Raw genomic sequence first — 23,655 nt, forward strand, 5'->3', positions numbered from 1 at the left:
CCTGTCTTTTTCCCCACCTGTACACCTCAAGAGACGTTATCAAAATTTACTGGAAGAGCTGAGTTTTATGAATTATCGCAGGAAAGGGGGCGCCTGGGGAGCCGGAGGGGCGCTGAGGGGGGGAGGGGGGGCCTACGCTCCCGCCCCTCCGTGGCCGCTGTGGTTGCCGCAGCAACGGCCGCCGCCGCGGTTGAGGCAGGGCGGCCGCCGCGGAGAGATGACGTCGCACCGAGGCATTCGGAGCGAGGCGGAAGTGGCCCGGGCGGTACGAGGAAGGGCTGCGCGGGAGGTGTGCGGAGCGCCATGAGCGGGGGCGGCCCCGCGTCCCCCGGGCGCAGCGGAGCGGCCCGGCTGCCCGGCGACAGGAAGCGGGAGTCGCTGGCGGCCGGGACCCCGCTCCACCCCATTATAAAGGGTAAGGAGCGGCGTCGGGCCGCCTCTCCCGGGAGCCGGGCTGCGGGCTCGGCTGTTGCGGGCCTCGGTGGCCGCCGGCCGTTGGCGGCGCGGGGCAGGGCGGCGGTTGGCGCCGCGGGAGCCGCCCGGGCAGGGCTGCGGCGGAGGGACGGGCCTGCGGGTCACAGTCTGCCCTGGCCTAAGGCAAGACGTAGGCATGAAAGTTCAGCAGAGAGAATTTTGGTTTAGTGTTAAAACTTTTCGGCTGTTTTTGCGGTGCCATAGTGGATTTGCCCGTTTGGGCATTGCCTTTCTTGCGGGTTAGCAGTAAGTTAGACCCTTGTCAGGTGAACGTAGTGGAGTGCAGAGAATTGGGCTAACAATCCCGTAGTAACTTGGCAGCCCTCTGTGATTCTATTAAACAAGTAGAGTCTTAAAGTTAGACACTTAAGAAATTATTTTGTTTTTCAGAAAAGCTGTTACAAGCTTATCTTTTGACACTTGAAACTCAGTGTTCTGGATAGCTGTGTGGCTTTATTTTAGGAGGCTGCATTTACAGCTGTTTTGACCGTGGGGTCCTGGCCACTGTCGTGAAGTTTCCCTATAGCTGCTCCTCTAAGAAGAGCTTCTCCTAAGGACCTGGGTTTTGTGCTAGTTAATCTGCACTTAGGAGTATTTGAACTTTAAGTGTTTTATCCTAAGTTTTATTTACTGTAATCATGTCATTCCCTAAATTTGAAGTCATCCTTCAGTACTTTTTTCGTGGGATGGGATTAAGGTTATTGGTTCAGATACATGTGGCCACAGCAGAGAGTGAGAACTGCAAGGAGCAAACAGCTGGGGGTGGGAGAAAAAGTAGGGTAATTCCTTTGGATGGCAGCATTGGTTTAGTGTCAGTTTAAAGAGTTTATGGAACCACACTGTATTTTTCTTGGACAAGTCTTTGTTTGATATGCTACCAGAGCTCTTGTAAATTAAATATGCTTTTTCTTTAAAACAGCCAAGTCTATTTCTCATTATATAAAGATTATATTAGCATGTGTGCGTGTATATACGCATAGGCATGCATAGATATATATGCATAATGTTATAAATGTTTTTTTTAAGATTAAGCTCTTTAGCCCTGGGATACAGGGAAGAAGAGAACACTAAAACACTGATAGTTTTCCTTTGTATTGAGCTTTCCTTTTGTGTCTCACTGCAGAAAGCTCACACATCTTAAGCTGTATATCTGTGTAGAACAGATCTTTAGTTCAGCACTGTCTCAAATTTTTACTACCATTAATAGTGAGATACAGAAGCTGTATACTGAAGAGGAGGATTGAAACAGAGGCTGAGATAAAGAGCAACTGGGGGTGATGGTCACCTTGATCCTACTGGTGTGGGGGGAAGAGGACTAGATGGATCCTGTGGGTCAACAATCTTTTGCACAGCTGATGTCAGCAACATGGTTTCTATGACAATGCAACACTTTGAGATCAAAAACTGCTTGGAAGAGGCAGGATCCACCTGACCAGGTGAAGCAAAAGTATCTTTGCCAACAGGCTGGCGAACCTCGTAAGGCGAGTTTTAAACTAGGAATGATAGAATGACCAATAGTCAAGTGAGGAAGCGATGGACTGTGATGGCAGACAAAAAGTCTGGGGTGACAGGAACAGAAGGGACCTTGTAATCAACAAAAGGACTGAAATGGAGTCAGCCCAAATATATGCCCATAAATAAGGAATTGTCTATGGGACAGCATTATGGGGGAAGCTCTCATACCCTTTCTGGAAAATCAGTATGTTTGGGTGCCTCTCTAAAGTGCCTGGCACAAATGACCGCAGTATGGGGAAGAAACAGGAGGAATTAGAGGTCTTTGTGCCTATTCTCTTGTACAGGGCTATGATCTCATTGGGATAGTGGAGATGTGGTAGAATAGCTCACATACCAGGAGTGCTGTGGTGGATGGATACAGGCTCTTTAGGAAGGACAGTCTGAGACAACAAGGAGGGGGAGTTACCCTTTATGTGAGAGAAAGCAGCAGCAATGTGTGGAGGTCTGCCTAGGGATGGGTGAGAGGCCTGCTGACATTTATTGGGCCAGGATTAGTGCAGACATATAGATGATGTTTTAGTGGGTATCTGCTATAGATTACCTGATCAGGAAAAAGAAGTAGGTGAGGCTTTCAGACAGCTGAAAGGAGCCTCACATTTTTAGGTCCTGATCCTCATGGGAGACTTCAACCACCCTAGTAGCAGCTGGAGGGACAGCACAGCAGGGCATAAGCAATTCACAAAGTTTCTGGAGTGCATCGATGACAACTTCCTAACACAGGTGATGAGGAACCAATAAAGAGAGGTGCTCTGTTGTACGTAATACTTAAAAACAAGGAAGGACTGGTCGGGGATGTGCAGGTTAGAGGCAGCCTTGGCTACAGTGACCATGAGGTGATGGAGTTCAGGATTCTGCAAAGAGGAAGCAGGGCAGAAAGTAGGATCACAATCGTGGGCTTCAGGAGAGCAAACTCTGGCATCTTCGGGGACCTGCTTGGAAGAGTCCAAGGGGATATGGACCTGGAGAGAAGAGTGGTCTAAGGGAGCTTGTTTATATTCAAGGATCACCTCCTCCAAGCTCAAAAACAGTCTGTCCCAACCAGCAGGAAATTGAGCAAAAGTGGCAGGAGGCCTGCAGGGATGAATAAGGCGCTCCAGACAAAATTCAAGCATAAAAAGGAATCACAGAAGAGGTAGAAGCAGGGACAGGTGACTGAGGAGGAATATAAAGATCTATGCAGGGATGGGGTTAGAAAAACTGGAGCCCACCTGGAGTTGAATCTGGCAAGGGATATGAAGGACAACAAGAAAGGCTTTTACAAATACCTCAGCAGCAGAAGGAAGGGTAAGGAAAATGCAGGCCTGCTGCTGAATGTGGCAAGGATGTGCTGACAGAGGTCATGAAAAAGGCCAAAGTATTCAGTACCTTCTTTGCCTCAGTCTTTACTGATAAGTCCAGCCTTCAGCAATCGCAAGTCTCTGAAACCAGAGGGAAAGTCTATAGCAATGCAAATTCACCCTTGGTGGAGGAGAATCAGATTAGGGACCGCTTAAACAAACTGGACACTTACAAGTCTATGGGAAATGAGGGGGTGAACACAATAATGCTGAGAGAGATGGTCAGTGTCATTAGGAGGCCATTCTCAAATCTCTCTGAAATGTCATGGTGATCAGGAGAGCTTCCTGAGGACTGGAAGAAAGCAAATGTCACTCCTGTCTTCAAGAAGGGCAAATAAAAGGGTCCAGGGAACTACATGCTGATCAGCCTCACCTTGATTCCTGGGAACATAATGGAGTAACTAGCATGAAGGACAAGGTGATCACAAGGTGATCAGGAGTGCGTGGATTTACAAAGGGAATATCAGACTTAACCAACCTAATAGCTTTCTAGGATGAGTTGACTGGCTCTGTGGATGAGGGGAAAACAGTGGGTGTTGTTTATCTCAGCGTTAGTGAGGCTTTCAACGTTGTTTCCAATAACATGTTCATATACAAGCTGATTAAGTGTAGGCTGAATAGTGGACAGCGAGATTGAAAACTGACTGAACTGCCAGACTCAGAGGGTTGTGTTCAGCAGTGTGAAGTTCAGCTGGAGGCCAGTCACTGGTAGAGTACCCTAAAGGGCTGTCACTGTTCAACATCTTTGTAAATGACCTGGATGATGGGACAGTGTGCACCCTCAGGAAGCTTGCAGATGATAAAAACTGGGAGAAATGGTGATGCAGCAAATGGTTGTGCTGGCATTCAGAGGTACCTTGACAAGCCGGAAAAATTGGCAGGGAGGCACCTCATGAAGGTCAACAAAGGGAGGTGCCAAATCCTGCCCCTGGGGAGGAATAACAGGTTGGGGGCCAACCAACTGAAGAGCAGCTTTGCAGAGAAGGACCTGGCGGACAACAAGTTGACCATGAGTCAGCAATGTTCTCCTGTGGCAAAGGCGGCCGACTGCCTTGTGGCCTGCATTAGGAAGGACATAGCCAGCAGGTGGAGGGAGGTGATGCTTCGCCTCTGCTCAGTCTTGATGAGCCCAAGTCTGGAGTGTTGTGTCCAGTTCTGGGCTCCTCAGTACAAGAGAGACACGGACTTACTGGAGCAAGTGCAGCAAGGGGCTACAAAGATGACTAAAGGATTGGAGCATTTGTCACTTGAGGAGAGACTAAGAGAGCTGGCACTGTTCAGCCTGGAGAAGCGAAGGCTCAAAGGGGATCTTATCCGTATGTGTAAATGACTGATGAGAGAGAGTAAAGAAGATGGACCCAAATTCCTTTCTTTCTTTTTTCTCTCTCTCTCTTTCTCTCTCTCTCTTTTTTTTTTTTCTTCTTCTTCCTCTCTCTCTTCCTTGTTTACTGTGAGGGTGGTTGAACACTAGTTGTCTAGAAGGGTTTTGTAGTATCAGCCCTTGGAGGTGTTCAGAATCTTATTTGGCGGGGTCCTGGGCAACATAATCTGGGTAACCCTACTGGAACAAGGGGGTTGGACAGGATGATACCCAGAAGTCCCTCCCAACCTCAACTGTTCTGTGATTCTGTGAACACTCACCTTCGTGGAGAAGTGGTGTGCAAAATATTAATTTGTTGTGTTTTACTCAGTTGGTGATTTGTTTAATAGATAGAATGCCCAACAGATATTATTCTGCTTTTCTTTTAGATTCATATATATTTTGTCAGCAGTAGTACCTCTTGCTTTTAAATGGTGGTATGCTACATTGCATTGTGTAGCCTAGTATGGAGTGAGATGAAGACTAAAATTCTGACTTTCATTAATCTTCTAGATGTTGGGGAAATTCATTCAAGACTACTGGATCACAGACCAGTAATTCAGGGGGAAATACGTTACTTTATTAAAGAATTTGAAGTAAGTATTTTTATCTCATCAGGTGATATAGCCTGTCATAGTTTGAGACTTTAAAAAAATTTAGCATCTTTTTTGAGAATATAGTATGTATGTAAATTACTTCAGAAAGATTTGACACCTTTTGCCCGCAGATTAAATATCTGTATTAATTTAATCTGTAATACAGATTAAATATCTGTATTAATTATATTAATAAGTACGGATTAAAATATCTACTCTATATGTCTGCATCTTGAATTTTAGTAAACAAGGCAGTAATTTTTGGTCTTTTTATTTAAAGATAATAGAGAAACACATAAATATTTTTTCTTGCAAAAGACTGGGAGCAATAATGATGAGGGAGAATGATGTGGTCCTAACACCTTAGAGAGTTCTAAATTGCTCAGAGAAATATTGTAAGCAGATATAGTATTTCGTCTGAGAGAAACCAGCTTGTGCTTTAGCTGGTTTCATCTAGCACAGCTGTCCTTTAATTTTGCTTTAGTTTTTATTCTGCGGAAGAACGTACTATTACTGGAAGAGAAGAGCAACAGTTTATGCAAAGTAAGAACACCATTCAAAACAGAATGAATGTTATCTGATTGGCTGCAAATAAGACTGGAGTACAGCCAGTGTAAAAGAGGTTTTATAGACAGCTTTGCTTTTGGAACTGTAATACAGGTTCCACAAGATGGCAGCAGAAGTTTAGAAAAGTAGAATTTTGTGCTAATTAAAGGCTGTTACTAAAAGCCGTTCTTCGTTTCTAAAGAATATGGGATTCAAAATCTTAAAATTAGTCCTGAAAATGTAGTATGTAGTTCTGATATTATTGTAGTGTGCAAAGATGATTAAAACATGTCATTTTAATGTCATTCTTGTTTCCAGTTATAGTTGCATTTCAAGTAGATCTAATTTATCTCCACAGTGGTTTAGGAAAATAAGAGTGCCAACCAAGCTATCATCAGATCGGTATTATTTGGATCTGAGAGTCATAAGGAATGATGTATCTTCTTTGATTTTTTCATAAATAAATTATACGATAAACAGTTTTACATGCCTTTCCATGGAAAGGAAGATTGAAACTTGGATTACAGAAATATAAAAGCTTTTCTCCAGCCCCAGGGCTTTGTTAGATTCAGTCTAAATTCATGTAGTTTTCTTGTTGTATCCAAAATCTGATTCCCTTTCTTACAGAGATTTCATGTATTCTTAGATCTGTGCTTGAAATTTAATATCTGGTTTATATTTGGGGGAAAAAATGGGAAAACAAAGGAATACATATGTTTTTGAAGCTTAGAATTTCTTACAAAAATTACGCTTATCTCTAACTTCACAGTATCAGATATTTTTGTAGGCCCCTTCCTTTTTCTTATTTTTTCCTTTCAATGATTAACATCTAGTGTATAAAGTTTTTTTTTTTGAGTGGGAGAACATAGATTTGCATTCAGAAAGTCTGGAGTATACCTAATGAAGCTACTTTACTTCTCTGTGCCTCTGTTTCTGAAGTTTTAAAACAGATATGTGTGTGATCCACTTGCCTGCTTTAAGTGATGCACTGTGTGTTGCTTTATGATTAGCAACTTGCAGTACAGGAATGCATATCTGCAACTCTACCTGTTAACCTAAAAAACAACAAAGGTTTAGAACAGATTTGTATTGTATTAAGGAAAGTGCCAGTGAAATTCAGAGTAGAATTAGTGCTGTGGCATCAAAAACTAGATTTTTATGTAAGCAATCAAGCCTGAACTGCTTCTTCTAATAAATCATGATCAGCAGAGCCAGAAGGGGCATCTCTTTAATCAGCTGCTTTATGTTATCTTTTTCTCTTGACTTTGTTGGTTTGCTTCGATGAAAACAGTCTTAGTTGTCTTGTTTTAACTCTGTACCATATGAAATCTGGAAAGTCAAGACATCGAGAGAGTAGCATCACTGCTATATTATTTCTCTATAGCCCCTCAGTTGCTACAGAAAGTTGCTCAGTTGCAACAAAAATGCTTCAAGTTATAAAAGTGCTTTTAAGTTCTATTTCTCTCTTGTTTTTGATACATAGGCATGTGTTATAAATTATCTATGTACAACATTTTTTTCACACTACTTTTTTTATTAAGAAATACGAATATATCTCACCAGGACCAGGAGCACTATTGAAAGTATTCCTGTATCTTAGTGGCAAGAATGGAGCATTACTCCCTTTTTTCATAAAACTTATTTTATCTATCATACTAAAGAAGTAGGGCAACACTTTAATGAACAATGGTACAGTCTGCTTAGATCTGCTTAGATAAAGCTACTAGTTTACCAAGTGGCATCTTATTTTGGAAAGTGGAAATTCTTGTTTGACACTTGCTCGTTAAGTCACTTTCTTTTTATTTTGTATAACTCATATTAAAACCAGATAGATGATATGTTTAAGGTAGGCCATTGAGAATTGAGAATGGTGTGTTGTTGCAAAGGTTGAAAAGTCTCACTACAAATAAATATTTAAGTAGGGCCACAGATAGCAACAGCAAATGAAAACTGCAAAATATAAAACTCTTTTCTCTTTCAACTCTTCTGGCAGGAAAAACGTGGCCTCCGAGAGCTAAGAGTACTTGAAAATCTGAAGAACACAATCTTTGAGACAAATGAACACGTTCTTCCTAAGTGTGAGCAAGCTATGCATGACAATCTAAGCAAAGCATTAGAGAGATGTAAGCAAGTAGTTTCTTATTTTCGTTATTGCACTATTTTAAGGAATAGTATAGCTTGGATTTTGGATTCAAAATATAGTTTGTGGAAGAATTGTCATCTTTAGATAAATTTTCTGCCATTGATGTGCTTTGTTCTCATCTCTGTGGAATTTCAAAAGGGGAACAACAGGGACATATTTTGCCATTTATTGTTCCAGCCAATACAATTCTTGTTAAGGTTATGCTGAAGTTTCACACTGACTACAATAGAAACTATTTCAGGTTGTTTTTCTACTGTGCACTTGCAAACAAGGGTAGTGCTGCATGTTGGGTAAAGCCACAGAATTTTAGTTTTCTGGATTGTTGCAAGCAAGTTGCAGTGCAAGCCTCAAGTTTTTTGAATTTATGTGTGGGAAAGCATAGTACTGATTCCCTTTATTTAAAGCAAAATTTTGCAGATGTATAAATATGAAGTATGATGATAGAGTTGGCTATTACCTTTAGTCATGAATACTTATATGCTAATCTTAGTTACATAATTACAGCCATCTGCTATTTCTTTTATTCATCAGATTTGAAAAGAAAGAGTTTGTAATCTGTTGTACTAATTTTGTTAGTATTTTTGTATTTTTTTTCCTTATTCATTCAGCAGGACAACTTCTCAAAAAGATATTACAACAGGGGGTGTCTCTGTAAAGCTTTATCTGGAGCTAAGTTTATCCAGTTAAAACAAGTCAGTATAGGGGTTTTGTGGTTTTCTAATATTTTACATATAGTATGTTGTATAAACATTTAAATTCGTATAACTATTTAAGCAGAATAATACAGGAAGGTGATGCTGCAGATATAATAAAGGTTAAAAGCAAATATTTGAAACTTAAAATTTAACTGTCCAGATAAGGCATATTATCTTCTAAATGGCAGTGCAACTTTTGTATTGCTCCCTGACTTTCTAATGTTCGACTGTGGGATCTGTCATGATCAGTTCTGCTTTAAGATAATGACAGATGAGTATGGTATTTCATAACACTAGACTGTATTAGTAAGAGAAAGATGACTGCTTTGGAGAAAATAGTTGATTTCATTCTACATGTTCATACAGTAAGTGCTAAATAGGTTTGGAAAAAACCTCTGGATAGAAATACAGCTCGTATTCCTACTGACAAATTTTCCTAGGTTTAGTCTCAGCAAAGAAGAGGCTTCAGGATAAAAATGTTCTCCATGTATTGTTTTTACCAAATCACTTTTCGTGTTTGCTAGGAGAAAATAAGAAATGAAAGCAACTAAACTGTAGTGCTTGACCATCTGTTTTTACTTACTGACTTGCAAGGTTTTTAGATCTCTTCTAAGGTGCTGAATAGTGTGCTTTAGCTTGTCAGCAACTTGAAGAAATGTGGCCACAAGAGGACTTAAGGACTTCTCATTTTTTTTAACTTCTGGAAAGCACAAGGGTTTAACTTAGTCATGAACCTCCAAACAATTATGAATGTAAAGCATTTCCTGCAAATATTGGCAAATCTTTTTCTTGCAGAGGTAAGTGCTAGAATGGGTAAAAAGCACAGTGTCTGCATAGAATATTTGACTTGCAAAAGCCTCATGTCTTTAGGCCCCTTTCAGGTGAGTTTCTCTTTGATTTAGAACATTAGATTTATCTATTGAAATTTCTTCGTTTTAGTGCAAGCTGCCAACGATGCAATCCATAGACTCCAAGAGAAGGAGCATGAAGAAAGGAAGGTAAAGGATGAATGGATAGATTTTTTATCATGTGACTGAATAAGACTGTCAAATGCTTGTACAGCAAGTCTACTTGCCTTTAGTAATTACTTCAGTAAAGTAAAACTTGGAAATAAATTTTTCTGTATTTTATATACTTCTTGTAAAACTTCTTATGAAGTGATTTCTGTACTTATAAAACACATACTGCAGTGCACTACTATATATTTTAAGGGTGTAATGGATCCCTAGCTCTTCCTATAATCTCCTGATGTGTGGAAACTTTTTATTTCCTTTGCTTTACTTTCCCCTCCTTGCTCAGAGTATAGTAATTGTCACATACAGGGAAAGTTTAAATAAAAAAGTTTATTTTCTGTGGAACAAAAACACCTACTAACTTACCAGAATGGAAATGTAAATCTTTCCTAGTTAGCTGAAAACATTGAGCATATTATATGTATTGCTTGTTGAAAAGGAAGTGTTTTTTCACTTGTGGATGGGTTATTTAATGAAAGGCTATATTATAGGAACATGTGAATCATTGGAATCTTTTCAGTTGGCTACACTTTGCTCATTGAAGTACATGTGCTCTGAATCTAAAATTTGGAAAATTATATGAGAAATTAGTTTCACATTTTCCCATTACTCTTTCAGGATTGCATTCCAGTGTTATCTTTTTACTTGCAAAATTGTAGTTATAATCACGGAGTGGTTTAGAAAAACTGAAGACATTTCTTTGGCTATCATGCAAAATAGGCTGTGCATTGATTTATGTTAACTGATAGTCATATTTTTCTTTCCTTTTTGTAATCAATGAAGGTGGCCAGTTCAGTTTGCAGTAGAATGCTGGTACTGTGCGACTAGTGCAGTACTGAACCTGAAGTTTGTTTATGGTGTCTTAATACTGTAGTGTACATATTGATAGAGAACTGAAGTAGGAAATTCTTCTTACAGTTCTGCTGCTTGATATTTTTCAAGTAAAACTTTAATGCATTTTATAACTTACTAAATGACTGTCTATTTTATGAGAATTATAAATATTCTTTTTTAGAATATTAGCTCTATGTTTTGTTTTGGTTTGGTTTTTTTTGATATGAAATGGAGCAATACTGATAGCTATTATTCAGGTATTTTAGTGTTTCTTTTAAGCTTGTATAGTAAGACTTCTTGGCTTGAAACGTTCCGAATGTGTTAAGTAACACACAGGGATAGGGAACCTTTTGGAATTGTACGTAAAAGTTGTCACTTTAGTTCTGCAGCTTGAGGGGAAATACCTTTTCTTCATTCTTTTTCCTCTGATTAAGTTTTGTAAGGAATAGCATTTTTGTAAGATCTAGTGTCAAGTGGTTAGTGTTTGCAGCCAGGAGTTCTAAAAATGTTTGAGGATAAGGAATTTTTTCTCATTTTTAAAGAAGTCCAAAACTTTGCCTAATTAACAGCCATGGAAAATTACTATTTGTACTTCCTGGTAAACTTTTTCAGATGAGGTAAAACAGGTTTCTCCTATGCAGCAGGTGATGGTAAGTACCAGTTGTCTTCCCTTAGTCTGTCAGTATCAATTTCTTATCTAGTGCATAGCAAAAGCCTAAAGTATAATCCACTATTACTGACAGATAAACAGCCTTTTAGTTCAATTAATAGAAACCTACAGCATGACAGGAAATACTGGATTATCTAACACTTAAGACATTGCAGTTTAGAGCTAATTATTGAGACACTTTTCTGATTCCTAGCTAAATACTTTACTGGTGTCATACAATATCATAAATTGACTAAGGCTTTGATTTGGCTCAAGTTTACATTTATACTGCATCTCTACCATATTATAAAAGTCATGAGATTTTACCTAACAACATAATCTGTTCTTTTGAAGCCTGAATATGTTGTCATAAAATCAGCTTCTGTCTTGTTATCCAGCACAGGTATTGTTTTGTTTTCTAATTGTATAAATATTTCTTAGACACTTCTGGTTGGATGAGCAAAGAGTAAAACCTTGTACAATTTCTGAGGTGGCTATGCTGTGCTTATTAGGTGGTGTTTTCCGATTATATCTGACTTAAAGGCCTATGTTCTTTATTTGTTTTTACATATTAATTTAGACTATACTTATTTTACAACCTTATTCAGTTTTAGTATTGAGAAGATAAAAAGATAGGATTTAAAATTAGGCTATACTCTGAAATGTTGTTCTGTGAAAATACTCTATTTTGATGTTTGTATGTGCTGTTCTTTGTGAAATTTTATTAGAGTTCTCCAATTTGCAGCCCTGCACCCTAAAAATCAAAATTATCTGTTTGTTTTATGAATCACCACAAGTAATCCAAAATTTGCAATTAGAAGTTTTCAGCTGTTCAAGAGTTTCACACATCTTCATTTCATTTCAAATACTTTCCTAATTGTGTATGGACCACAATTTATTTTAATCATCTCTTACATAGTTGTGCTGTTTTTGCGAAGTTAAAAGTTTAGAACTAATAAAAATTAACACTGAATCACTGTTCCTTTTATATTTATTTATTTATTTCTATGACGAAAAGGGACTGTGTTAACATCCAATTGTAGTCTGCACGTTTGAAAGTGCAGAATGTTTTCATTCTTCATGACTGTTAAAATCGTTCATTTAACAAATCAGAAGATGGCTACACTGCAAAATCTTTCTGGAAAACTTTAGAAAAACTCATTCTTCTACCTCCTAAAAATACGAATATGTGTTTATTCAGAATGTATGCTACATCTTATGTTGTCTGAATATCAGTATGCAAAGGGAATTTCAATTTTTCTGTCCCTTTCTGTCTTATGTCACTTAATCGGTCCACCTACTGAAATTCCTTGGATTATTGTGTGGCTTGGAAATTAAGATGTTTGGTATGATTCTCTGACTTGATGAATTCAAATTAAAAAAAAAATACACACGCGCACACACAAACTCCACTGTTTTATTCTCTTCAACCTGCACAATACCCAAGCAGGTAAAGGATATAGTTCTGTATTCCTGTAGCAACTGACTAAAAAAGCACATAAGAATACTAAAGTGCTTTAATGTTCAGGATAGTTGCAGGCATAAATTGTCTAGAAATTAATTTTTCAGTGTAGCAGAAATTGGAAGTAGATCTCCACCATGAAGCCATCAAGATAAATGCCATAAGCAAAAGAGCAAAAGTTCTTTCTTTCTTTCTTTTTTTTTTTTTTTTTTTTTTTTTTTTTTTTCTCCTCCCTACCTGCCTGGTTAACATATTTGGTTAAGGAAACTGAGATACGCAGGAATACTCTGTAGCTTTGTAGCATCAAGCCTGTGTTGTGAAGTGGGATTTGTGAACTATTTTCTTTGAGTAAAAAGATAACTTGCCTGTAATATTAACATCTCGAAACATGGACTACTGTGCGTATGGCCAGCATGAAGCATTTGGGAAGCTGATGTTGGGACCAGGGTGTCTGGAGATGTAAAGCATTTCTGTGTTTAGGTGGTAGCTACCAGAAGACACAGAATCTTTTTTGGACTCAAGAGCCTAATATGCCAGTTACAGAGCTAAACCTTTTGTAGGTCCGTGCTCTCTGGATAGGCTCTCTGTCCACTGTTCTCTTAATTACTGCAGGGAACTGGGTGTTGTCCGAGGCTGTGGTAGTACATTACCACTTTGGAAAAAATTAGGACAGCATCAACAGCTGACAGCATGAAGCAGCAACAGTTTTTCTGGGAAGACTCAAGCTTGCGTGATTGGGTGTGCAGATGACATACCTCATGGAAAAGAACAGCCATTCAAATAATGTATTGTATCTTAATTGGTTATTTTTTCTCTTCTTACGTGTGGCTTCATAAGATGTTATGTTTATCTTGTGCATATAGGTTTTATTTTGGGGAGAGCAATAATTCACTGATTTATCCTCTAAGGAGTGATTTTGTTTTTTAACCTGAAGTACTGAGACACAGTAACTGGTTGCTCAAAATGCTGTTAAATATTTCTTGAATGCAAAGTGTCTGAGAACGTGGAGAAGCTGGAATGTGAATTACTAACAATTACTTTATTCATGATGAAAAAATTATTGGAATGTTGTATGTATCAATATCACCGAGGTGATACAAATCTCCAGAGACTGATCATTCTTACTGTTGTCCTACTTGTATAGGCAAACTGTAGGAGATACCTAGAGCCTGAACTTCTTAATTTTCAGTTCATATTTCACAAGAGGAGAAAGTATGTATTTCAAAGATAACTTCATTGTACACAATTTAAGAGGTGTATTCATGCTGTTTTTTGATTAGCATGAGTCAAATGTACAGTGAATTAATGTGCCTTAGCTAGGGATCCTGAAATTTAAGAAGACAGTGCTATTTGTATTAATTGCTATTTAATTTGCTAGAGATTATTCCTTAGTTTTTGAGTCACCAGACTTTGAGGAGTGAGAAATGTAATACAAGGACATTGACAAGCTTCCTAAATAACAAAAAATGGAAAATAACCTGAAATTGTATTTCCTTAAAATGAAAATATTATTTTCCTTACCTTTATGAAATCAATTAGAAATTGAATTCCAGGCAGATTATCATATTCTACACACATCACATCACTGATGCACAGATCAAACACTGAACTTCATAGTATTGGATATAAAGAGGACATGGGAGAAATGGAGACCACTGTAGTAAGAAAGCAGAAAGCGTGGCAGGCCTGAAGGTTATTTGCTGAAGTACAGTGTGGAACTTGTACTGATAAACTGAATCTTTTGATGACCCATTTTTATGCTGGAGTTGAGTGTCAGTGTCCTGCACAGGAGTTTGTGTCTTCAAGAAGTCACTCTCAGTGTTCTGCTGAGGGCAAGGCTGTACTGCTATAGGAGCCTCTTACAGGATCATTCTTGCTTGTTTGCTCTAGCTTATGTTAATTTTATTCTTCTGATTTATAAAGTGCTTATTATTCATGCTTATAACTTTTCACTGTGTTCAAAGCTCAAACTGTTATCATAGAGAGCTGTCTTATTTCCAGCGTAAACCTTACTCTATAAAAGTTAGTTATTATTATTTCAGCAGAGTGCTGCTTACATTTATATATTTAAAGGATAAGCAGTTACAGCAATTGCTCTTTACTGCTCTCTCTTTTTTTTTTAATTTAGACCTAAGCATATATATTAGGCAACCTACATAGCCTGGCTGCATCACTGGCTGTAGCATTGCTTTATTTCTTAATGTCACTTCTCTTTAGCTTTTTCTGGCGCAAGACATTGAGAAAGGGAATGGAAGAGATTTGTTTTGGAGGAGAAAGGAGTTTGTCCAGTGTTTTTGGTAATATAAACTTAGCTATCTCATGCTGCTTAAATGTCGCCAGTGGTTTTAACACCTAAATCATTTTGTATCCTTGGTTAGAAATAGTGCTGTGGAAGACGCAAATAACAACATGAGTTTTATGGGGTTTTTTTAAGCCATTCAAGTGCCATTCAGGAGCATGGGTTAGTCAAGAATTGAGTGGTAAAGGTAGGCACTTTGTCAAAAGCAGTGTGTGATTCACCAGCAGTTTCAAAAACTGAGGTGAAGTACAGACACTCCCCTCCTCCCCCGCCACATATACAGATTTTTGCTTTTGTGTTAGTATCTAGCACTGTATCTGTTGCAAACGAAACAGATCTTGTCTTAATATTGTTACAATGCATATGAAACACTGCATGGCAAAAAATAGTGTATTTAAACTGTTATGTTTCATCTTAAAGAGCAGAACATATCATGTGGTACAAAAGAGACTATATAAATGGTTTTCCATTGCGTTTAATTTACTAAAATACCAGATGTCTAAAAGAATGAAGCTGTATAATAGTATATTTGTGCTCTGCAGTTCTGTACATAGAAAAATAGTCATTGTTGATCAAAAAAGAGTGAGCCCTTTCTTTTGCTGGAAGATGGAGCAAACATAAGAACAACTGCCTTATGATTTATGACTTTATTAGACATAAATCACAGTGAGAGCTAGCTGGCTAAAACAGAAATGGTAATTGCCACATTCAAAGTATTCAGTATCTATGTTATTTTTGTATTTCAGTTTTTCCTTTTTGTTTTAGAGGCTTTTTCATCAAGACTTGTATTGGACTGTGTTTATCTTCCATGTCACAGTGTAGTGGAAGTGTTCTACTTTCAAAAATTTATTCTAGTATGTAAAAACACATTTCAGTAAATGAGACATTCAAGGTCACAAGTGTCAAGAAAAGAGGAGCAGTATACTGAAATGTTGGCTGATATGTATGATTTATACATGCTTTTATTAGCCATTTTATTTGTTGTGAAATGCAGAAGTGTTCTTTTATTTAGGTGTATTTGACATTGCAAGCAGTAAGAAAATAAATGTTGTGTCCTGAGTGTTGAAGTGAATCCTTTAATTTCTAGTGATGCATGTGTACATAGGTAAGGGACATACATAACTCACTAAAACATTGTTTTGTCTACCATTCACCAATGTGAAATATAGTGGGCCTAATATTTTCCTCATAACTCAGCCTATGGTAATGCTTCCAATGCATTTTTAATCTGTATCATACATAATGTGGAACTGCACTCACTTGCCATGCAGTAAGTGCAGTTTCCCGGTTCTTTGACTTTTCTAGCTGGAGAAGTTGAAGACCCTTTGAAACAAAACAGCTACATTTTATTTAAATTATTAATATTTTGGTTACTAAGAAGCTATCTCAAAACAGATTAAAAAAAATATTTCTTAAATGATGGACTCTGCGTCTCTTTGAGCCAGTGCACAGCTTCTTTCAGTGCTAACCAACCCAAAAATAATTTTTTTTTGTCCATTCATAGTGATTTTTTTTTTTGTAACTAGAACAAGGGCTAAAAACAGTGAATACCATGTTCCTGAGATCAGAAGTTCATTTTAAAAGAAAATATGATTTTGTGAGATGATCCATATTTATATCAGCTGCACTAATGGAATACTTCTAATATTGTCAGTAATCAGAGGAGCAAATAATGCAACAAGTACATTCTTCAGATACTAGCAGAAGTTGACTAGTAATTTGAAAATGACTTTCCATTTATATAGCTAACTTTCTATAGTTACCAGACTGCAGCATAGAATACTATTTCTGCTAATATTACTATATGAGACATTTTAAACATTACCATTTCTTCTGCATTTATTATAGCATAAATAGCTATCTTTTTACTTTGATCTTCTACTGAAGTAAAAACCCATTTTCTCTGATATGTTAACATTATATAGTTTCATGGCCTCATTAAACCCACTGTTTTAGTCTGGAAATGATTGTTAAAACTTCCCATTTTCCTCCTCTCAGCTTCTGACCAACAAGCTAATTGCTGATGAAGAGAAACGCATTTCCCACTGGGAGACATTCGTGAAAGAACAACAGAACAAACAAGCAGAGGTGGACGAAGAGCACAGAAAAGCTATGCAGCGCCTCAAAGAGCAGTATGCTGACATGGAGAAGGAACTGGCTAAATACGTTTCTTTTTAAGACTTTCTTTTTTTAGTAATTCTGTTTATGTGCCATTACCCAGTTGCTTCAGACTTACCAAACTGAGATTCTTCTGGAAAAAAAAAAAAAAAAGAATTTCCTCTGAGTTTGATATGGGAAGAAAAGTTTTGCATACTTTCGACTTAAGTGCCTCTTCATGCTTGTTCAGGGTCAGTGGAGTGCCATTATTTCTTAGTTTGTTGGAAAGTAGAACTACATTGTGCAACTGCATCAGCTCAGAGTTGCAAACCAGAATTCCCTGCCTTGTGCAGACAGTACTGTATCATTAGGGGAAGTAGAGCCTAATGTTATGTTAAGTATCCCAGTATGCAATCACAGCCCTTTCCCAGAAAGTACATGCAATAGGTTCCAGCCATAGTTAGCTGAGAATTAACTGGGAAAACTATAAATCCCATTCATAGATTTCAGGAAAACCAGCTTGTGTTACAGAATACAGTAGGTTTTGAAAATTCAGTGATGGAAAATCTCAGTGTGGTTTTAAATCCAGTAATAATTCCAGATTTGGCATTTGCATCTTAAGTATCTTAAGCTCTGAAGCAGAGATGAGATTTAATTTGTTTTTGCTAACAGACTAATAAAAGTGGCTAAGTTACCTTGGACAACAAATAGTTTTCTCTCCCTGTAAGTGTCTCAGACCTCTCTTTTTAAGCATTACTATTCCAAGCAAAGCCAAAACAAGTTCAGAGGTAATCATGGGAAGCACGCTGGTCTTTGTATTACCTTGTAGCTAGTACAGTATTTATCTTAAATATTTGGTATGGTTTACTATTGGTTTACTTAACAGATAAACTTGTCAGAACTATCTTAATCTATAAAATAATTGAGGAAAGATTATTTTTCTTTATCAGTGTAACAAATGAGCAGATTAATGGTAAGACCTCTGTAGTACCAATCTATTTTCTTACTAACTGTTAAGGAGTATGTGAAGCTCCTGTCACTATTTTCGTTTATTTTAAACTTGCATTTAACAGCAATATAACTGAACAATTTAACTTAATCCATTCATTAACAAAGCAAAATGAGACATTGTAGCTTAATGAAATTTGCTGCAAGCTAACCCATAGTACAGGAAATATCTTTTCATGTTTTAACTGCTGTGCAATATAGAATGGAAACAGGTAAAAATAAACATAATTTACCCTTTACCTGTATTGCAGCAGCAATATGCCAACAATGGTTACTTGTGTAAGTTTATGGCTTGGTGTCAAAGCTCTATTCCTGGCAGCGTGTTGATAGTGTGATTAAAGTTAGTAGAGGAGATGGAATAAGTATTTGAGATTTCTTTCAATAACACTGAATTCCTGCCAAGCTGCTCTGTCTGCTACTGTCGGCCTGACAGCTTCATCAATCATCATCAGGTATCTGGACTGAAAAGAGGACTTACCGACACTGGGGCATACTGGAACGTTGTTAATTCTCTGTTGTGGATGGAAAAAAACGTGGATGTCTCCAAAGTATCCCACACTTGAAAAAGAGGAAAGCCTCTTTTAGAACAACTCCTTTTTAAATAGGAGGTAACTTCTGTAGTATTTTTCAGCTTATGTATCCTCTAATGAGTGTTATAACTAAGCTCAGACTTTCATTTATGAAGAAGAGGTTAGTGCATGTTTAGAGTTGAGTCTAGGGTAGTTTCTGATTGTTTTGAGGACAAACTGAAAGTGACTTCTCTCTTAAAAAATGTATATGTACTCAAAGCCCAAATATCTTCATAATAAAATGCATCTAACTATATTCTGAATACATTTTATTTTTGCACTGATAATCTTTATTAAAATTTAGATATCTCATTAACTGTGCACTGGAGCTGTAGAATTTAGTATTCCTCCAATTTGAGGGCTCTTAAGCAATGATACAAGTCTTGCAATTTGGATGTTCACTGGAAAATAAATATTTCCAAAACCTTCTGGGTCTAGTGCTCCCAATTCTTTGAAAACCTTCTAAATACTGGTGTTGAAAATGTATTCCTTTTCTAGGATGATACAGGTATTATGCTAAAAATCACGTTTCTTCATTGTCTGTGCCTGGCTATTGGCCTACTATCATTCATTGGGGGACAACCTGAAAAATATCTAATCCCAAATTCAGTGGCTTTCACTCTTTTATATATGATATGCTGTTGTTTTTGAGGTGCTTTGAAATACATAAATTGCCTTTGGAGAAACTTGCCAACATTTACAGGAAAACGTATTTTTCTGTCATAGCATTAAAAAAAAAAAAAAAAAGAAAAAAGAAAAGAAAGAAAAGAAACCAAAAACCTTACTATGTCTAATCTCTTTTATCAATATAGAACATATCTGACAGATATGATAGCTATGTGGTACCTAACTTTATCATTTTTAGCAAAGTGAGAGTGTGATCTGGTTTGACACAATAGTGTTCCACAGTGTTTTTGTAAGATTCAAATTCTGTTATCCAGCAAAGAGTCTTTACCAACTGGGAGAAATAGAAAAGAATAGTTTCAAAGTTGTTTTATGGCATTTGTTCATGGAAGTATTTTAGCTTATACTTGCAATGTTTACATGATTAAACTTTTTAATAGTTTACTTAGATTCCTTGAAAAACTTCAAGGAATTATTTAATCCCTGTTAAACTTGATAAAAGTTTACATTGGATCCTAATAGGAGCTGAATCAAGTCTTCAACTTTTAATTAAATTTCTAATGCCTAAAGTGAATTTTGCAATCCTGCCTTTCACCAGAGTATGCATATAACTTTTGTTTAACACTGTTTCACTGGACTATACGTATAACTGTTGTTGGTAGTGAGTAGTGTGTTTGGATGTCATGTAATCACTGGAATATTCGTGTAATCTTTCTATTCTAACATATTGCAGAGCAATAAAGTGGTGTTCTATTCATATGAAAACAACTGCTAGTGTGTTTAATAACGAGCTCAGTAGTTGAAGAATTACTTACATTTTTGTCTACTACCATCTTGCTTTAAAAATTAAGTACTTTTGTTCAGTTCTCCTTGAGATATAATATACCTAAGGTTTCACACTTCTTTTAATCTTGAGAAGGAGAGAGAAAGATGATTTATTTGTTCTCACTCTGCTTTCTATGCTAATATTAGGTAATACTTAACACTAAGTAACACTAGAAAAATCCCATAATTACAGATGGAGAATTGCATATTCTCTGTCACTTTCATTTATAGTTTGAAAGTATGTTTTTTTCAGTAGATAAATTAAATTGCAAATAAATGAATTATGGATTCAGTTGACAATTGGTTGATGATTGTTACAGTTCACCCCGAACTGAAAAAGCTTCCGATGTGTCAAGGCTATGAATTTCAAGATTTACAAGTATTCCCCAGTAGATGTCAGCACAAGCCTGTTAAGGAAAGTTGGAAAGCCCTGTCTGTGTACAAAGTACAGAATGTAATTCTTTCTGGGTTCAACTGTAATTCAGTATTTTGTATAAGACAGTGCATCAAATGATATGCTTGTAAATTAAAAAATAACACTGCTCATCAACAGTATTTTGCTCCGATAGTCTTCAGAAAAGCTTACAAAAGATCATTATTAATATGATTTGTATAACATATGGTGATGTGAATAATGTCATCTGTTATACTTGTATGTTCTGATTAGGGTTTATTATACTTTAAAGTTAGACTCAGTATAAGAGATTAAAACCTTAAACTGCATTCTTTTACTACTGCCCAGTTCAGGGGATCAAGTTTTTTGAAATGGTTTGAGGCAAAGTGTTACGCTTATTGATAGAGATCGTGCCATAATAAAAATTGGAGACATTTGCAAAATTTTTATGAATAAAACTATTATAAAACTTACTTTTAAACAGGTCAATTGTTATTATTGTTTATAATTAAATGAACTTCTCAAAGTGGTAAAGATACAGTATATTTGGTGCTGTTGGTCTTGCTTTCATTCCGTTTGTCAAGATACAATAGAATCTACAGGAAGATAAGATTGCAGCTGCTGTAGCAGCATTTTAATGAGTAATACAGCTTTCATAAATCATTTAGTCATAAGATTATTCAGAAATTCCAAATAACATAGATATTTAAAAGAGAAGAGAGAAGTCAAAAACACTTTAAATTTTTTATACACAATTAACAAAGGAAGTTTTATGAAAGATTTCTTTCAACTCTGGGAAGTATAGTGCTCTATTCAGTTCTGAGGGTGTACAGTATTAGATACAATACCTTTACAGTATTATAGGTGACAGTTTTATGTATAATAATGAGCAAAGTAATAACAACTTTATTCAGGACTACTATAGGCATATTTTTTCCATCACCATAGAAAGTATGAAAGGAGATTTTATATCATCCTAGAAAATACTGTCTTGCTTTATGAAGATGCCAAACTTTAGTAAATTTGTATGAATTAAACGGGCAAATATGTACATATCTTACTATATGAAGATAAGGCAGTCTCGTATGTAGAAAGGGAAGCAGAAAGAGCAGCCTACATTTACTATGTTCTTCTTCTATCTTACGCTATGTTTGTGTCTGTCTGCTTTAGCCAGAGTCCCAGCGCTCCAAAGTTTATGAAGAAGAGCTTGAAAAATCTGTTTGAAATAGTAGCAGAAAAATGAAATCCCCTTGTAGTGCGCAGATTTGGAAGATACTGCTTGTTTTTGGGAAGATGGTTCATTTTCAGAATTCACTAGTACAAGTCTTGGTGAATATCCTTATATAGGAAGAGACTGTCTGGCCCATTAGCCTTTACTGCTAGGAAAAAGACTTGCAGAAGTCCTGCTAAGTTTTGAAGCTGTGGTTTTGAAAATAAAGGGCTCAGATTTGTGCTTCATAACTAGAAATCTAGTACAGGTAACCACCTAGGTTTCAGATTGCCTCCTTAAATGCTTTTTCAGGACAAAATGTAGTCCTGGGTGGTTCTGATTTTTTTCTAGCATGTAATTTTATAGACACTGAAGAAAAAGCTGTCCAGTATATCAGCTTTCAATATGATCTTTCAGGACAATTGCATTAAAGAACAGTGGGCCAATCCTATATTTTAAAATTTGCTGATAAAAAGCTTGCTAATAAAATTTAAATTGAAACCTTACATTTGCTCTATCTTCTTCCCTGTTAACTCACTGGGTGGATACAAGGAGACCTGCAACAAAGTACCATTGTCTTTTAACAGTCATTGCATGTAAGGATGTAATAAAGTTGAAAAGAACCAAAAGCAGGCTTTTACTCACTAATCATTAATAACATTTTGAGACTGACGTAATTATAAATTTATCTGACATTTTGTGACATATGGTCTCTATTCGGTAATCTGGAGGTCAAAAAAACGTTTTGTTCTTGAGCTGCCTCAAGCACTGCAGGACCTAGATGGTCCTTTAGTTGTCTGCGAGTTAATTATGAAATAAGTTTGCAAGCTCACTTTGCAAAGCTTGTAGGGTGGTACATAGCCAGTGCTTTCCCAAAGTAGGATATGCAAAAATACCTATTGTTCTAATATGCATTCTAGATTATGTATAGCATTTTTCAGTAGCTTTAGCTTCTGAAAAGTTAGTTCCGGATTGCTTGAGGTCATAGGAAGCCGTTTATGAGTGGACCCATGTTTGTCCTTTCCAGATGTTTTTAGCTCTCATTAAATAAATTCCGGTTCCTGAAAATCCCCTCTCCAGATGGCTCTAAATCTGTTCCAAAATTTTCTATGTCACCTAGAAAGCTTCTAAGCTGAATTACATAAATAGGAAATACTGTGCATCCCTCCAGCATACCAATTTGAAGAAGATCGAGCATTACATTAAACCATACCTTTTCTAAAAAATATTAAAAACTAAGTTAAATGAGTGATCTGCAAAATTAACAGTCTGATTTGCAAACAGCTAATTTGTTTGGAATCTCAAGGAGGAATTATCCTTCAAAGTGTCAAAGTCAAAATGGTTCAAAAAAATCTTCAGAATAAACAGCAAGCAATATATTGTACAAGAGGAAAAAGTTTCTGTAATCAAGAAGCATACAGGGGTGGTAGGGCTTCCATATTTGTGTCCTGTATGAGTTTAGAGGCACTCTGTATTAGGCAGATGTGCTGAAGGTATTGTGTCTGCGATGCCTTGCATGTAGAGTAGAAATGCTGCACAGATATCCAAAATAGCACACTATGTTTGGCTCATTTTGCATATGTAAGGTTTATTGCATATGCATGTATCCAGGAGAAGAAGGCCCAAACCCCCTTTTCAACAAGGCATCATTTCTGGATGTAAAAAAAATATACCTGAAGTGGCCAGGATATATGGAGTTTTGAAATTTTGTTGCAATTGTGGCTTGCAGGTGCAACAGCAAATTGCAATGCAGCAAATGCAATTTCCTTTAAAACAATAATGAATAGATAGTTTTATATAACAGGAGATCTGTTTAATCGTTGGCTTTTTGTTCCTTAGTGGATGTTGAAGTAGGGAGGAAAAGCAACTCCGTAGATCAGGCTGCTATAGGATGATCATAGTCACCGTCCCCAAGGGATCACAAAATGTGAAATCTTTCTTCAATGTCGCATTGTTCTTTGAGATTTTTCTGTTTGTTCTTTTGCTTTTAGAAGGTAAAAGTCAT

At 36.9% G+C, this 23,655-nt stretch overlaps 1 protein-coding gene across 1 annotated transcript; it reads left to right on the forward strand.

Annotated features, from left to right (window-relative positions):
* Positions 1-255: 255 nt before the first annotated feature.
* BLOC1S5 (biogenesis of lysosomal organelles complex 1 subunit 5) lies at positions 256-19,989 on the forward strand. The gene is made up of 5 exons (XM_062569986.1): positions 256-415; positions 5,200-5,282; positions 7,822-7,951; positions 9,606-9,664; positions 16,922-19,989. Exons 1-5 carry the CDS (start codon positions 304-306, stop codon positions 17,099-17,101), a joined length of 564 nt encoding a protein of 187 aa, XP_062425970.1. The 5' UTR covers positions 256-303; the 3' UTR covers positions 17,102-19,989.
* Positions 19,990-23,655: the final 3,666 nt, after the last annotated feature.

The sequence above is a fragment of the Rhea pennata genome, chromosome 2 (genome assembly GCF_028389875.1).
Source record: "Rhea pennata isolate bPtePen1 chromosome 2, bPtePen1.pri, whole genome shotgun sequence".
NCBI lineage: Eukaryota > Metazoa > Chordata > Aves > Rheiformes > Rheidae > Rhea > Rhea pennata.